Source organism: Gymnoscopelus braueri, assembly GCF_963280865.1.
Source record: "Gymnoscopelus braueri genome assembly, chromosome: 8".
NCBI lineage: Eukaryota > Metazoa > Chordata > Actinopteri > Myctophiformes > Myctophidae > Gymnoscopelus > Gymnoscopelus braueri.
In genome coordinates, this window is record NC_137609.1 from 10,792,876 (window position 1) to 10,808,970 (window position 16,095).

Consider the following 16,095-nt stretch of genomic DNA (forward strand, 5'->3'; position numbering starts at 1 on the left):
ATTTAATATCCTTGTCTATTAAAACTGACTGGTAAAAATGATGTGCTGTGGTTGTTTGTTTTTAAGAAATGAATTGATATGAATGATATCGTGGTATCATGAACCAAGATAAGCCATATTTTAGCCATCCTACCTACACTGGCTTCCATTTGTTTGACTAAGTGAATTAAGTTTTATTAATTTCAAATCAGTAAATGTTTTGTGACTGTATTTTTTTCTTTATTTCACCTGCAGTTAAAATAATATTGAACGATAATGGGTTGTGTCAAAGGATTCTCATGAATATTCACCACTGGGTGGCATTACTGAGTGATTTTTGTTGGTTTGTCAAAGTTGTTTGATATGCCTATCACAGATGCATGGTTGCATTAAGAAGACGGCAATAAATGATACATGTTTGAGTTGATACATCAGAGAGATTAGCTCTTTACCTAAGTAAGTACAAGTGCTTGTTTGTTTGTTTATTATCACTTACAAGAATATTTAAAAATTATAGACAAAGATTCTGTAAAAATGTGAAGGAGAATGCCTAAAAACCCTCCAGGGGCTTGAGAAGTGGCATTCTCCGGGAATATTTGTACATTCATAGGATAAAATTAACATCAATCTGTGCAGTACCAGACTAGTCGAGACTACTGTCTCGGATCTTTTTTTATTTATTTTTTATTGATGAAATATCAACATTACAATTACAAATAACAGGACACAATGCAGTTACAACACTGGATTTTTTTTTACGAAAGAAAGACAAAATAAAATAGGGAATATATTCTTCACAGATTCTTCTAGTTTTCATAGCTTTAGTGTTTGTACAATGTTAAGGTATATATTTAAGGTAACATTTTTGGTACAATGAATATGACATTTTGCTAAAATTAAGAGGTTGATAACATATTTTTTCTACTTTTTTTTTTATAACTTTTTGAAAGTCCAAGTAATACATGCTGAATATTCAATCTAATAGAAGAGTTCTGGAATTTATGAAATTATTAAAATCAATCCAAAAGACAGTAAGTACAATCCCAAAATAAATGAGATATTATTTCCACAAAAATAATAAAGTGTGTCAATATCAATCTTATATTTTATAATATTGGAATTGACAGGATATTATATTAGGATAACACCTATGAAGACATTTTCTTGGCAAGACCTAAGTGTTCTTCCAAGTGTCTGAATCTGAATCATACACCCTCTTTGTGATGACTGATGGTGACCGGCGTTGCCATGTCCGCTTATTATAAGCGAAGTATTGATAGTTGCGGGTTGCGTTTTTTGTTGGGCTTGTTTCTAAAGTGTAGTTGCTTTTTTGGGCTTTGCTTCACAATTTTTAAATTAGTTTAACCAATGGTTCTCAATATTTTTATATCATGGAGTCGGACCCCCAAATTAATATGTATTTGTCCCCATACCCCCCATCTGAAAATGTTTTGTGCCAGGCCCGGTCGAGCCCTGTACCGTTCCACATTTTATTTAAAGGTTTTTGGAATATAGCAGATCTACAAGCTCACGTGAGCTTGTAGGACGGGTATGTTCAATAAATACAGTAGTAATATGTTTAAAGTGTTTATATTGGCCTAGTGCGGGCGGCTATTAAGTTGCTTCTTTTGGGCTTGTTTTCCTAGACCTGGTTGCTTATTTCTCTCACAAAATCTGGCAACACTGGTGGTGACGCTGCAATGACAAACCCGGAAGTAACATCATCCTGCAGGAGTGCAGGCAAATGGAACCAAAATATGTTGCTTTACATCTTTCTAATTTATGTGTATTGAAAAGGCCTGATAGCGGTTAGTAGGCGTAGGGTTTGAATGTCAAGCAGTTTGTGTAGATTGTCTGTATAAAGTTATCTGTAGCCAACTAGCCCTTTTACCTTAAATTCACTGTTTTCGTTGACATTGTGTGTCATCTGCTGTGTGGTGTACAGTAACAGATCAGAGTAGCTAACCTGTAACCCAGCCAGCTACACAGCATCAGTTCATTCAGTTAGATCACGATGGCGACAGAAGTCGACGACTCCGACGCACGAAAGCACCGAGTTCACGGAATGTTGAAGCTTTACTACGGACTGAACGAGGAAGGAAAGGCCCCGGATCAGCCAGAGTCCCTGGATCCCTGTGACATCAACGGGCCGCACTTCGACCCTGATGTTTATCTCAACAAGGTAACAGCTGATCTCCACCATGTCAGCAACATTAAAGGTTTCATGACATTCAGTTTTTACCACACATTAAAAGTCTTTGTCATGGTCCTTCAAACGTGTATAAAAAGTTTTAACAAAAAAATCCACTCCAGTGATCCATATGGCAGGTGTTTTTCTCTCACATTTCTAAAGCCTTTTCAACTGCAATGAAAAAAGAAATCTTTGCCTGCGGGTGTCACTGTTGTTGAGGGATTTTGCCTGTCAATCATTGCCTCTGCTCCGCAGATTTTTTGGGTGTAATTGAGGTCATAAAACCCCCCAAAAAACATAAAAAAGTGAAAATGAATGTCATAGAACATATAAGATGTTTAAAAGTATAGTATCATGGTCTCTAGTCATTGTCAACTCAATTAAGGGTTAACCACATCAAGTGGCATCCCTATATATGGGCATGTTATTATTGGGAAAATGTTTAAACGTTTTTGGTTTTCTTTTTGGTTTTTCGACAAAGTATGGCGTGGTTGTAGCCATGGTTCACATGACGCTTGTATACAAGCGTCATGGTGCCCTGTCCCCCTGGTCTAAAGTTTTGTTCGATTTTTTCAGATTGCCATCGCTCACATAAACATAAACGTTCAGATTTCAAATATAAAGTGCTTACCACCGAGCCACGGATGTTACAAGGCGATGTGGACCACGATGAGTACCCGTATCTCCCGTATTGTTCAATAAAAAGCATTTTAATCCCATCGCCGTCCATTTTCTCCAAATTGTCTCCTATACTTTCAACCATGCGACACTAATGGTTGGGAGGTGTATTGCACTCTGATACATTACAAAACAAAAAAAAACAAAAAAAGAAAATGGCCGGCGATGGGATTAAAATGCTTTTTATTGAACAATACGGGAGATACGGGTACTCATCGCGGTCCGCATCGCCTTGTAACATCCGTGGCTCGGTGGTAAGCACTTTATATTTGAAATCTGAACGTTTATGTTTATGTGAGAGATGGCAATGTGAAAAAATCGAACACAACTTTAGACCAGGGGGACTCGGCACCATGACTGTCATGGTATGACAGTCATGTTTCAGGGCTAGGCGTGGTTGCATGTATTATGGCGTTTCTACCAGTGTCAATGTCACCTGGGAGATGGTGGCACCATAGTGGCACCTAGCCTTAGAATGGCTCATATTTCATAGGAATACCAGCCATTTTAGGCCACAGTGGCACCCCATGTGTGTTATACTTGATATGAAAACAATGTAATAACAATTTTATGGTGGCATCATGTCAATTACTGTTGTCAGCTGATAGGCATTTCTTTGATTGTTTCCTCAATGCAGAAACCCTCTCAATACCTGATATTATGTAACTACAAATGTGCAGTGATAATGAAATGACACTTCGAATAAAAGTGTGGGTGTGCATGCTTGCATAGACTATTATACATTATGTGTATTGGTGTTTACGTCATTTTTTTCTGCTATTATACTGTATGCTACATTATCTATGCAGGTATATTCTGAGCTTTAAATGCATGGTCCATAATCGTACACATTTTGCACTGTTTGTTGCAAATGTTAAAAAAGTGACATTTATTTTAAAAAAATAACTAACTATTGATATTAGCGGTTATAGTCAGTTTCCATATTAGACAGCACAAAACATGTTTTGACGTGTGTGTGTGTGTGTGTGTGTGTGTGTGTGTGTGTGTGTGTGTGTGTGTGTGTGTGCGCGCGCTTGCCTTACAGCTTAGAAGGGAGTGTTCCCTTGGGGAGCTCATGGACCAGGAGAGCTGCATGGTCAAGCAGATCCGATCCTTGGACAGTGACATGCAGACACTGGTGTACGAAAACTACAACAAGTTCATATCTGCTACAGGTGACATGACTTCTAGTGGTTTACTGTTTATCAGTCGAGCCTTAACCCCACCTCACCTGCCGTTTCTTCTCCTTTGAATAGACCAGGGGATCACAAACCTTTTTATAACTGGATCCCATTTTATGGTGGACATTTTTAGCCGACCTAATAGTCCATGAGCCAGAGCCCCAAAATTGAGCAATGATTATCGAAAGAGTGGGCAAAACCAAACCTCTATTAAATTGTTCATAGGGTCAATACGAGTAAATAAATATATGATAACCTTTCCACAGGAGCAGCTTTTTCATAGTTATCACACATTTTGTTATTTTCCCCATACGTACATGACAGGGGAAAAAATGACAAAATTTAAAAAAGAGTTATCATAATGAAACTTTCCCAGTTGATTACTTACAAGAAGACAATGATTTATCGTATTACAAGTTTTCTGAAATTGTATATTTAGATATGCAAATTAGGCATTTAGTCCATGAGCCAGAGCCCCAAAATGTGCCAGATATTGAATATTCCCTTGTTAAAAACCTTTGACTCCAACATCTTAACAAAATGAAATAAGAATGTTGAGTCTGGCTTTGTCCAATGTTCCAAAGTTGATTCTGGAAAGTTACGCAAATTCAGGCATATGCCTAATTTGCATATTTAAATATACAATTTCAGAAAACTTGTAATATGATAAATCATTGTATTCATGTAAGTAATCAACTCAGGAAGTTTCATTATGATAACTCTTTTTTTAAATTTTGTAATTATTTCACCTGTCATGTACGTATGGGGAAAATAACAAAATGTGTGATAACCATGAAAAAGCTGTTCCTGTGGAGAGGTTATCATATATTTATTTACTCGTATTGACCCTATGAACAATTTAATATAGGTATGGTTTTGCCCACTCTTTCGATAATGAAATCTTGTCTGGCTCATGGACTATAACACTTGATTTATAATGCAATTTCAAAGTTGAAATACAATATTTTAAAAATAATGCATACATTGGTTTCCTTGAATAGGAATATTTAATTGAAAATACATTTACAACTGTTGCCAGAACCTTCATCACATTCACCTTCACATTCCTGCGACCCCACTTGGGGTCCCGACTCCCGACCCATAGTTTAAGAACCTCTGGAGTAGACTGCCATTCATCCATTCCTACGAAAAAACAAAACAGATTCTTAAAGGACTGCTTCACCCTTTTCAACCTATCTCCATATAATTGGTCCTCACTGATGCTCATGATAAAATGGTACAATTTCTTTCTACTTTTTTTATTTTTTAAATTTAGAGTAGCCAATGGGCCAATTGTGTTCTTCTAGACGCCCGACAAAGCCGGTTGCACCACGATTCGAACCCACAACCTCCGTGGTGGTGGGCAGTGACTTTACCACTGCACCACCTGAGCGCTCCATTTTGTTCTACTCGGTCAGGAGGACTTCAGAAGCCTGCCTGCCAGTGACATCATCATTAGGCAGGTTTTTTTTTTCTTAACGTGAGAACAATGACTTCCATTATTGCATGCAAACTTTCCAAGAATAGAAAGCATGCAGTTTCTATTAGCTTGGATTCTCTATTGATGATGTCACTGGTAGGTGGGTTTCTGAGCTGTCCACACAGCCTTCCTCTGAGAGACTGACAGGGTAGACAAAAATGTTACCATATTATTATTATGAGCATTGGTGAGGACCAATTATGAAGATAAGTTGAAAATGGGTGAAGTCATCCTTTAAGTCCCAATAACATGTTTTATTATGATGTTTGTTGTGGAAAACAATGTTCTTTATTGCACCTCATTGTTTGCCACAAACAGTGTTTTCTTTAAATGTTCCTTCTTGGAATATTTTCTCACACCAAAGGTTAGATTTTAGTTGATATCAAATTTGAGCTGTCCGACTCTGGCCTCCTTATTGGCTGATAATGATTTATGTTAAGGGAGAAAACCCTTTCCACTATAAACATTGTGAGAATAGTATTACTATTGTAGTGCCTTGTCCGAAAATCCAGCAATGTTAATACAAAATAAAAACGTAATTTGTTTTTGAATACCTTGTTGAACGCGACTCAGATGTTGCCGGTGCTCTCATCATATCCCCCCCACACAGTAACGTGTCTCTACAGTATGTAGCTGTCCTATCTCTTGTTCTAAGCTTTCCTTTGTTTTACTTCCTCTGGTTTGTCCTCTATATTTTGGGACTTTGCCTTCGGTCAAAGCACTCTGTTACAGAACTTATTTTTATTAAGGGATGATTATTAAACCCTGACGCCTCCATCCATCCTGCTAGACACGATAAGGAAGATGAAGAACGACTTCAAGAAGATGGAAGATGAAATGGACTGCCTCTCCGCCAACATGGCTGCTATCACCGAGTTCAGTGCTTGCATCAGTGGCACTCTTCAGGACCAGCACACACAGATAACAAAACTGTCAGGTGAGGGAGAAATCTGGCAATGTGCTTCTCTAGTTTGGTATTCTTTTTAGAGAAATTTGACCTCTTCGTCCTGCTCCAATATTATTATTTCTTTGTCTTCCCTGCTGTCAAAAATGATTTATTGTTGTATCCATGTGCAATACACAGCAGAGAGACTCCACTCCATCATTCATGTTATAACAAAATTTCCAAATGCCCTTGTTGTAATAATTGTAATAATTATTATCTCTGCTCTGCTCCAGGCGTACACGCTCTCCTTCGTAAGCTGCAGTTTCTGTTTGAGCTGCCCGCCAGACTGAATAAGTGTCTGGAGCTGCAGGCCTATGCCCAGGCCGTGACCTCCCATCGCCGCGCCCGCTGTGTGCTGCAGCAGTACAGCCACCTACCCTCCTTCAAGGGCATCCAAGATGACTGCCATGCCATCATGGACAAGCTGGCACAGGAGCTTCGGCAGAAGTTCAGGTGTGTATTTGTGGTAATAGGCTCTATGCACAGCAGCCATGTTATCACTTCCTTCACAGGTGTTACCGATGATACTAATGAAGGCTCTGTTCCATTTAGTGTGGCACAGTTCTCAGACGTTTTAATTTCCACGACCCCCATAACTCTGAGAGTGTACAAATGGAACCAAATGTACACTCTCAGAGTTACACACCCGTAAGGGTCCATTTGGAACCCCCTCAAGGAACCATGAGGGTCCCTGGACCACAATTTTAGACCCACTGGTGTAGCAGAGTGTTTCCAGTGAGCCAACATGAACAATATCAGCACCGTGACTCTGTTTGACCAGAATGGAACAGAGCCTTCATTAGTATCATTGGCAACACCTGTGAATTTCTTCACAATATGGCTGCTGTGCATAGAGCCTATCGAACTATGGCCCTAAATAACGCCATCTTCAGTGAAGGAATGTAAGCACATGGAAGCCTTATTCAAATTTGAGGGTAAATCTTAAGATTGAATTTGCATATTAATAATTTGACTAAAACATCCAGTGATGGCGTAGTGGTCACACGTGACCTTGCTGGCTTAGGATCAAATCCAGGCAGAGCCCTCTCTCCTTTTAAGGTTTCCTGACTCTTTAGAAGTACCCAGCACTCAAAACCTACATTTTGTTGTTGTCGGGCAGAAACCTCCTCTTATCTCCATATTCTAACTTTTTGTGTTTTTTGTAAAATTAGCGCTCTACTTGATCATACTACAGTGTCACACAAAAGCCTCAAAAGTAGCAGATCTACAAGCTCGAAACGCGTTTCGAGCTTGTAGATCTGCTGCTTTAGAATTTGAATCCTGAAAACAGTTTTGGAGCTATGAGGTTTCCACCCGACAGAGACGATTTGCAAACTAATTGCAAACGTATGAAATCAGTTTTAATAAATGCATGATTTTATCTCTTCTCTCGAGGCATGGTTTCAATTGTGCACCAGATGGAGCCGTGCTTAGCAGTTTTTCAACATTAGGGGTGCTGACACAAAAATTGTCTAAATGAAGGAAAATACACAAGCAAATCACAATTTCTGTTTACTGTCGAGCTTTCAGAGCTTATTTTCACCAATCTGGTCCCGATCAGATAGCTAATTTTCACCAACCTGGTCCCGATCAGATAGCTAACGAGCGAGAAAGTCAATTTCTCGCTCAGTTCCTCGTGGGCATGGAGCTAACGTGCATATTAGTTATCTCCACAACCATACAGCGTGCTGTTATCCTACAGATCACTCATTCATATCGCCCCTCCTGATCATAGGGATGGCGGGACAAGTGCCAGGGACCTGTCAGAGTGTGTGGAGCTGCTATTACAGTTGGATGAACCAGCCGAGGAACTGTGCGATAAGTTCCTGAGCCACGCTCGGAGCCGCCTGGATCTGGACCTCCAGGGTCTGGAAGCAGAGATAAGACCTTATCCATCATCTACAGACACATCAACCAGCTCCGCTGGCACCCTATCTTCTTCTGCAACTCCCGAAACTCCCTCTGATTCATCCCCCAAAGCCGGCGCTCTGACCTCTCCCAGCTCAAAGACTGATATTCTAGAATTCATTGACAGGGGTTGCAATGAATTTGTCAGCAGCTTGTGCTTGGTGATTACGTCTTATCAGGAGCTGTTCATCAGTCACGCTCAGACAGGAGAGCTGGCGTCCAAGAACATCCCTCAGATGGCTAACGGCAAGCTCAATGTCTTCGTAGATGACCTGGCCGCTCGTTACTTCTCCCTAGTGGAGCGGAGGATACAGGAGGAGAAAGGGGTCGGAGATAACTCCCTCCTGGTCCGCGCCTTAGACCGCTTCCACCGCAGGCTCCAGGCCGTGACCAAACTGTTGCCAGGTTCTACTGTGCCACACAAGGGGACCGAGATCGTGGTGCGCGCGGCCACGGAGAGGCTCAAGCAGTACCTCGCTGCTCTCCAGAGGTTCTACCTGGACAGCCTGACGGACGTGAGGCAGGCCCTGGCCGCGCCGCGCCTCTCTGCGGTCGGCACCTCGGGTACCGGCGGTTCTCTCCTAGGGGGCGCGGCTTCTGGAAGAGACGTCCTCCCGAATAGCCTACCGGAGCTCCTCTCCTCTCTGTCAGCCTCCATCCTCAATCAGATTAAGTCGGTGTTGGCCTCGGTGCATCTCTTCACGGCTAAGGACATTACGTTCTCCAACAAGCCTTACTTTAAGGTCAGTGAATATTTATGATTTTATATAATGATAAACAATATACAGTATAATTATTATGTTGATTTATTTCCCCCCCAGAAGCAGGAGGACTGATTAATTTTTTTAGTTGATTTGTTGATTTTATAGGTCTAGTTTGTTTCTTTTTTTGTTAATTTCTATAATACTTAACACATACAATTGCTAACAAGCATTGTCTGACTGGTTGTGTATTATTTAATCACTGGATATATTTGGTTGCTCAACAGGGGTTTTATATTCTAGGAAGTTCAATGCACTGTTCTTTTGCCTTGAGTATGTTAAAACCAGTCCTAAATATAGGCCCTTTGATTTGTGTCTCCCATTGCCCTAATAGGGAGAATTCTGTAGCCAGGGTGTCCGTGAGAATCTGGTGGTGAGCTTCATAAAGTTTGTGTGCCAGTCCTCACGGCAGTTTTGTGAGAGCGCCGGAGACAAGGGAGGTTCCACACCACCGGCTCTTCTATTGCTGCTGTCTCGGCTTTGCCTGGACTATGAGACCTCTACCATCTCCTACATACTCACACTCACAGACGAGCAGTTCCTCGTTCAGGTAAGTTTCTTTCTGTTGCCGTCTTTAATGCCCTGAGATAATGCCGCCGGTTTCTTTCTTTTATTTTTCTGAGTGCCTCTTTGTCACCTGCACTTTGGTCTTCCTTTCAGCGTTCCTATCTGTAAAGAGGAAATGCAAACATGAGTGTACCTTTCACTCTCCTCCTAGAGACTTTGATATGTAAAAAAAGAGTGTTTAAATGCAGAAGCATGCATAAGCGGTTGTATTTATACTGGTAAAGCCCTGTCAAACATATTGAGTTAAGAGGTCAGTTACTCACATTTCCCTCTAGTCCTCAATCTAATATCTTTGGCTTAGTTCATTATTAATAAAAAAAAGAATCTACTCTTGTGTTCTTAGCCTCTGTACCTCAATTCTTACATCATCGCTTTCCAGTTAGGCCTACTTGATCTTCTAGGATTACAGGAGCGTTGCTTAGAGGAATTTATGCTTATTCTGTCTTTGCACTTGACTAAATGCCATAGAGAAGGTACAGGAACCTGAATCTGTCAGATGTATTTTCATAACATCTATTCTAACATTCTATTATATTTTATATTGTTATAACCTCGTTCTACAACCTTGCCATGGTGCTGACAATACCAATGCAGACGTTTTATATTTTGTTTTTGTTTACCAGCACCACAGCCCTGTGACTGCAGTCACAACCTTATGCACTGAGGCCAGGGAAGCAGCACAGAAACTACTGAACCATTATGTCAAGGTACTGTAGGTCTTGTTCAAAGGAAAGCAAACCATATGAAATATAGATATGGTTGTAACCATTAAACCATACACTTGGTTGACCAGTGTTTCCCAGGGGTCTATACTTGGTCACCTCTTTTTTCCACTCTACCGTGTTGTGGGCTTGTGGATCTGCTATTTTTGCCGAAGTTTTTCACCCATTTTCACCAAATATTCCAATACTAAGATATGCCCAGAATAGGGCCGCTAGGGTTCATATGGTTAAAGATACAACTGAATTCGATATCAGGAATTGGAACGCTAAAAGAACACAGCAAGGTGGCTGAATTAATTAGTGCCCTGCTACATAATCACCAACATCCTGCAACGAATAGCTCACAAAGTGTCACAAAGACAATAACTCTTGTACTGGTTGAAAAGAGGTATTGCCTGAAGCTCAAAGTGAAATATCTCCCGAGCCTTAAACCTTCTGTCTTAGCAGTAGACATTTTGGTGCTCGCATGGGAGACCCGGGTTTGAATCCGGGGTAGGACATACATCTTACGGGTTACCGCTTTAAAACACAACACAACATTCTGTGTACAGGTCTAAATGTTATCACCCTTCTACACATACTGTTTATCCCCCTGTTTCTTTATCTCTTCACTCAATGTTCTGTCCAATAAAGCCTAAAAAAGATTTGCCATGATATCTAGTAGAGGTAATGGTTTTCCTGGCTTGACTGCAGGTCCAGGGCCTTATCATCTCCCAGATGCTGAGAAAGAGCGTGGAAACACGAGACTGGGTCAACACCATTGAACCTCGAAATGTCCGTGCTGTGATGAAGAGAGTGGTAGAAGATACTACTTCAATCGATGTGCAGGTGACCTTTTTATGTGTATATTTGATCTTCTCTGTTGTCAGCTGTTTGTGTGAATTCTTTCTTTACTGTTTTTATGTGACTGTCAACATTTCAGGAGAGGCCTGTCACTGAATGTGTGTTTCTATTCTAATCGCTTTGAAGGAAAGACTGTAATTGTATACCACCGTCCTCCCTCATACAATCTAGAGACTCCTCCTACGGGGTGGTGTTTCCTCTGTAAAAAAAAAATCACTTTCAATGAATTCAATTCACTTTATTTATATAGTGCCAAATCACAACAAGTTGTCTCAAGACACTTTATATGTAGAGCAGTGTTTCCCATTAACTCTCTCAGTGCCAAGCCCCGAGTTATCCCGAGTTTTTTCTGAATGCCCTCAGTGCCAGAACGAAAAATCCTGAGTTAAAAAAATATAATAATAATTAAAACATTTTTTTTAAAGACATTTTTATTTTATTTTTACACTTTTCGTGATACATTGATTTTCATAATGTTAAAACAAAATATGTTTATTAAAATATGTAACTACTGTCAGACATGCAAACTGGTAGCTTTTCAGCTACAATAGCCGTTTTGAATCCAAATAGGGCAATTGTGTGACACCTGACCCGAAAAAAAACATGTTGTCACCCTTTTCACCTCGGGGCTGTTTGCATGCCTGTACTGTACTGCGCTGCAGTCATTTACTATAGTGTAAGGACGGGGCTCAACCCCCGTCCCCGACATACACAGTTTGGCAGTGCCCAGCCAGTTACCAAGCTTCCTCTATAGTACAAACATTATAACTGAATGCAAAGCAGAAAGCTAAACTAGGCCCGGGAGAGTGGAACATTTAAACTAGCATTGTTCTTTGCATTAAGTATTGCTTTGTGTCTCTACCGGGTCAAATCTGATTGAGTTTTTGCGTGCAACTCTGGAGTCATGTTAAGTCTTAATCCAGTCCACAATGGACCACAAGGGAAACGAGGCTTTTTGTCATCCATTTGGCGTGATTTTAAATCGTTGTTCTGCCTGTACCTTCACAAATCGTCGAAAAAGTATACAAATCGTCTAAAAAGTATTCAATAAATCAATCAACCAAGTCAAATTGCAAGTAAGTCAAGTCACACAGTAGACAAGTCCAAGGCAAGTTGCAAATCCTACTTTTCGCATCTTCCAGCTCTGCTCTGAAGTGAATAAATCCTTTATTAACTTGATTGTGCTTCCCTTACAGGTTGGTCTTTTGTACGAGGAAGGTGTGAGGAAGGCACACAGTAGTGACTCTAGCAAGAGGACTTTTTCTGTCTGCTCAAGACAGCAACCGCGTTATGCAGCCAGCTACACTCCAAGGTACCTACAGTATACAGTACGCAACAATAAAGACAATGGCTTATGTGGTATACCTTGATCGTGCGCTGTCATCTAGAGACTAGAGGTGTATTTTCCAACAGAGACAAAAATGTTGCATTGTCGCATGTTGCAATTGCAACTTTGACTGCTCAATTTTAGTTGGCTTTGTTTTTCTTGCCTTTATACACTGCATCAAAAATTCCAAAAGTGGTAGTCTTTAAAGCAATGCAACATCCATGTATTAAAGTTTTGATCATATGAAATGAAAATGGGGAAATTTGGATGTTATGGCAACCAGTAGCAGAAATGTCTGCAGGGACATGAAAAACACTTGTGTTAGCATATTTTCTGGCAAGTGCTCATCTCGTTAAGGGCACAATATGCTCAGTATTATCTAGCCCTTCTCTTTGAGAGTGTGCTTTGAATATTCAGTTATGCACATGTCTAAGATCAAAAGAATTTCAGAATAATACAGATTGTGCTTTTTTTCTTCTTCAGCCCCGCTAGTGGCGGGGTCGTTCGGTCCATTCGTCTTTCCATCTTTAATCTCTCAAACCAGATTATACCGAAAGGGTTCCCAGATTGGTCCAAGATAACATCCTGAAAGCTACTGGCTGGATAGTCATGGATTTGGCTGTGCACTTTCATGATCCCTAGGATGACCCCCACAGATTTTGTTGACCCAGTGGCCCTTTGCCTATTGCCACTATTAGGTCAAAACTTCTACTTGCAAACGCAATATCTCAAGGTTGGCATGAAACTTGCTGAGTGCATTCATTTGGTGACCAAATTCCCTAGTTCTAGTGCCACCCTTAGGCCAAGCTTTCCAGTTGCACACTCTATCTCAAAATGTAATGGGCCGATTGACATGAAACTTACTGCACTCAGCAAGGATGAATGAACCCTACTGATTTTGGCCTTTCCTCTAGTGCCGCCCTTAGGCCAAAATTTCCACTTGCACACAAGATATCAAAATCTAATGGGCAGTTTGCAAGGAAACTTGCTGAGTGCATTAATGCTCCCTGGAGTAACCCCATGACATTTTCTCTAGTGCCAAAATGTCACCAGATTAGGATGTCTAAGGGACAGTTTGCAGGGTGAACCCATCTATGTGGCCCCATAGCCTTTCCTCTAGCACCACTCTTCGGCCAAAGTGAGCATGGAATCTAGGGTCTGCTAGCAGGGCTTTTAGTCTTCTTAGTCTTGTTTGTTTATTTCAGTGATTTATCATTTGAACGAGCAGTATTTGTTTTGTTTTTTGGCAGTGCTCCCATGGATACCAACCTCTTGAGTAACATACATAAGCTGTTCTCTGAGAGGATTGACATCTTCAGCTCGGTGGAGTTCAACAAGGTGAGTGCTGATGTGGGATCTGTTTGATGCTTTACTGTAGAGTCCTTCAATCAAGTAAGCTTAGTTTACATACACTGTAGACAGACACTGTAACACCGCCTGAATCTGTCTGTGTACTTAGACACACACCATCTCAAGCACTCTCAGAACTTTATAATGCACCAACCTCTGCAAATAGAGACAGATTAAAGTGCTTTAATAATACTTTTCTGTCTCTCTCCACTTATTTTTCCTTGCCCCCACCTGTATTTATTCTTGTCTCTATCACACACATATACACACACACACACACACACACACACACACACACACACACACACACACACACACACACACACACACACACACACACGCACTCTCCTCCGATCCCCTCCCCGCAACCCTTCAGGTCTCTGTGGTCACAGGAATCATAAAAATCAGTCTGAAGACATTCCTTGAGTGCGTTCGCCTGCGCACCTTTGGCCGCTACGGCCTGCAGCAGATCCAGGTGGACTGCCACTACCTACAAATGTACCTGTGGCGCTTCGTCTCTGACGAGAACCTTGTCCACTTCCTGCTAGACGAGATCGTGGGAAGCGCCGCCCATCGCTGTTTAGACCCCGCCCCCATGGAGCAGAGTGTGATCGAAGTTATCTGTGAGAGAGGTTGAACGCTTCGACTGAAGAAGTGAAGACTATTAGAAAATTGTCTCAGATATGTGAAAATAAATAGTTTATCAAGCATATACTGTATCTCACCTTATGTAAGGCAGAAGGGGGAATTATTCTTGTTCTAATGTTTGGGAGGCTTGGGGGGACTCTTGGATACGAGATGAAGAAGATGGAAGTTTGACAGCATTTTATTCAATGCGTGCTTTAACTACCAGCAGGCACATTATGAAAATAATTTTTAATGTTGGATTTGTTCAACCAGTGCAACTTCAGTGGCAACAAATTAAAGCCAAACATTGGGGAAAATTCCAGTTTTTGCTTGGACTTGCATCTCAGTGACGTTGAAGTTCTGTTGTTTTACAACCAAGGAGATGTAGCTTTATCCTCTGTCATCATTTTAGTCACCATGTCCATCAATTCCATTGACTTAAAAGTTGTGTATGAATACAGACTGAACTTTTAGATCAGCTAAACATATTTAAAAGCTGAAATGTAGTTCTACGCTCCACCTTCAAGGAAGTGCAATTGTTAATGAATGATAATATGAATTATTGTTGAGTCCTGCTGTTGAACAATGTTGGTATACTATTCCCAGACTATTATATGTAAATAATGTTTAGGGTGAATGACTTAAGTGAGCCTAAGTGCCCGGACCGCATGACTTAATTCATTAGTAGTATGGATGTGATCAAGTAATAATCTAAGTTTAGCACTTAAAGATTTTTTCTGCAGACTATTCTGTACTCTCATCATGAACATAATTGCACTCTCTATTCCTTACATCTCTTGCACATATATATATACCTTAAGGAGTTATGTTACGTGTGCAATCAATCTATAATAATACAGTGATGCAACATTCTGAATTATTTCCTGGGGTCTTTATTTTCTTTACAGAGGTGAAGCTGCAATCCGTAATTTTAATACCCTACCCGGGATTTGAACTCTGCTTGCGGGAAACCAAACTACCACTCATGATTGATTGATACTCTATTAGTCAGAAATGTGAACAGCACAGGCTAAAAGGATAACACAAAAAAAAGTCCTTGGGACTTGTTTCCATTGTGGTCCTACAGTATGTATTCAATGTATCAACTGCATAAAATAACACAATATATGTACAAACGAGAAAAGGGGATAAACGTCGGCACAGTGAATAACACCTATGGTAAATTGCAGAGCCATGATAAATTGCATTTACCTCCCCTTGTCTTGGTCTCCTGATAGATGGTTTTTCAGGCTAGTATTGAAAGAACCCAGTGAGAGAATCCCAGGATATCACATTCATGAGCTTCAGGCAATACTACTTGTCAACCAGTAGGTGTCGACACAAGGACAATTATACATTTTCAATGGAAGAGAAGGGAGACCACATCCAACTAGCCTACTGCAGATGTGCTAGTTTGATATTGTATTTAACATACTTTATTACCAATAGGCCTATTGGTTGAAATAACATGGTATTAATTAAAAAATAAGTCCCAGATCGCGGCGTTCAAGGATTTCATTTTGTCAAAATTAATA

The 16,095-nt window shown here is 40.5% G+C and overlaps 1 protein-coding gene across 1 annotated transcript; it reads left to right on the forward strand.

Moving 5' to 3' along the window:
* Positions 1 to 1,707: 1,707 nt before the first annotated feature.
* On the forward strand, positions 1,708 to 14,641 carry vps51 (VPS51 subunit of GARP complex). Its single transcript, XM_080434755.1, has 11 exons — positions 1,708 to 2,161; positions 3,894 to 4,023; positions 6,300 to 6,446; positions 6,689 to 6,908; positions 8,191 to 9,106; positions 9,459 to 9,674; positions 10,315 to 10,398; positions 11,107 to 11,241; positions 12,453 to 12,568; positions 13,834 to 13,921; positions 14,310 to 14,641. Exons 1-11 carry the CDS (start codon positions 1,994 to 1,996, stop codon positions 14,568 to 14,570), a joined length of 2,481 nt encoding a protein of 826 aa, XP_080290881.1. The 5' UTR covers positions 1,708 to 1,993; the 3' UTR covers positions 14,571 to 14,641.
* The last annotated feature ends 1,454 nt before the right edge of the window (positions 14,642 to 16,095 follow it).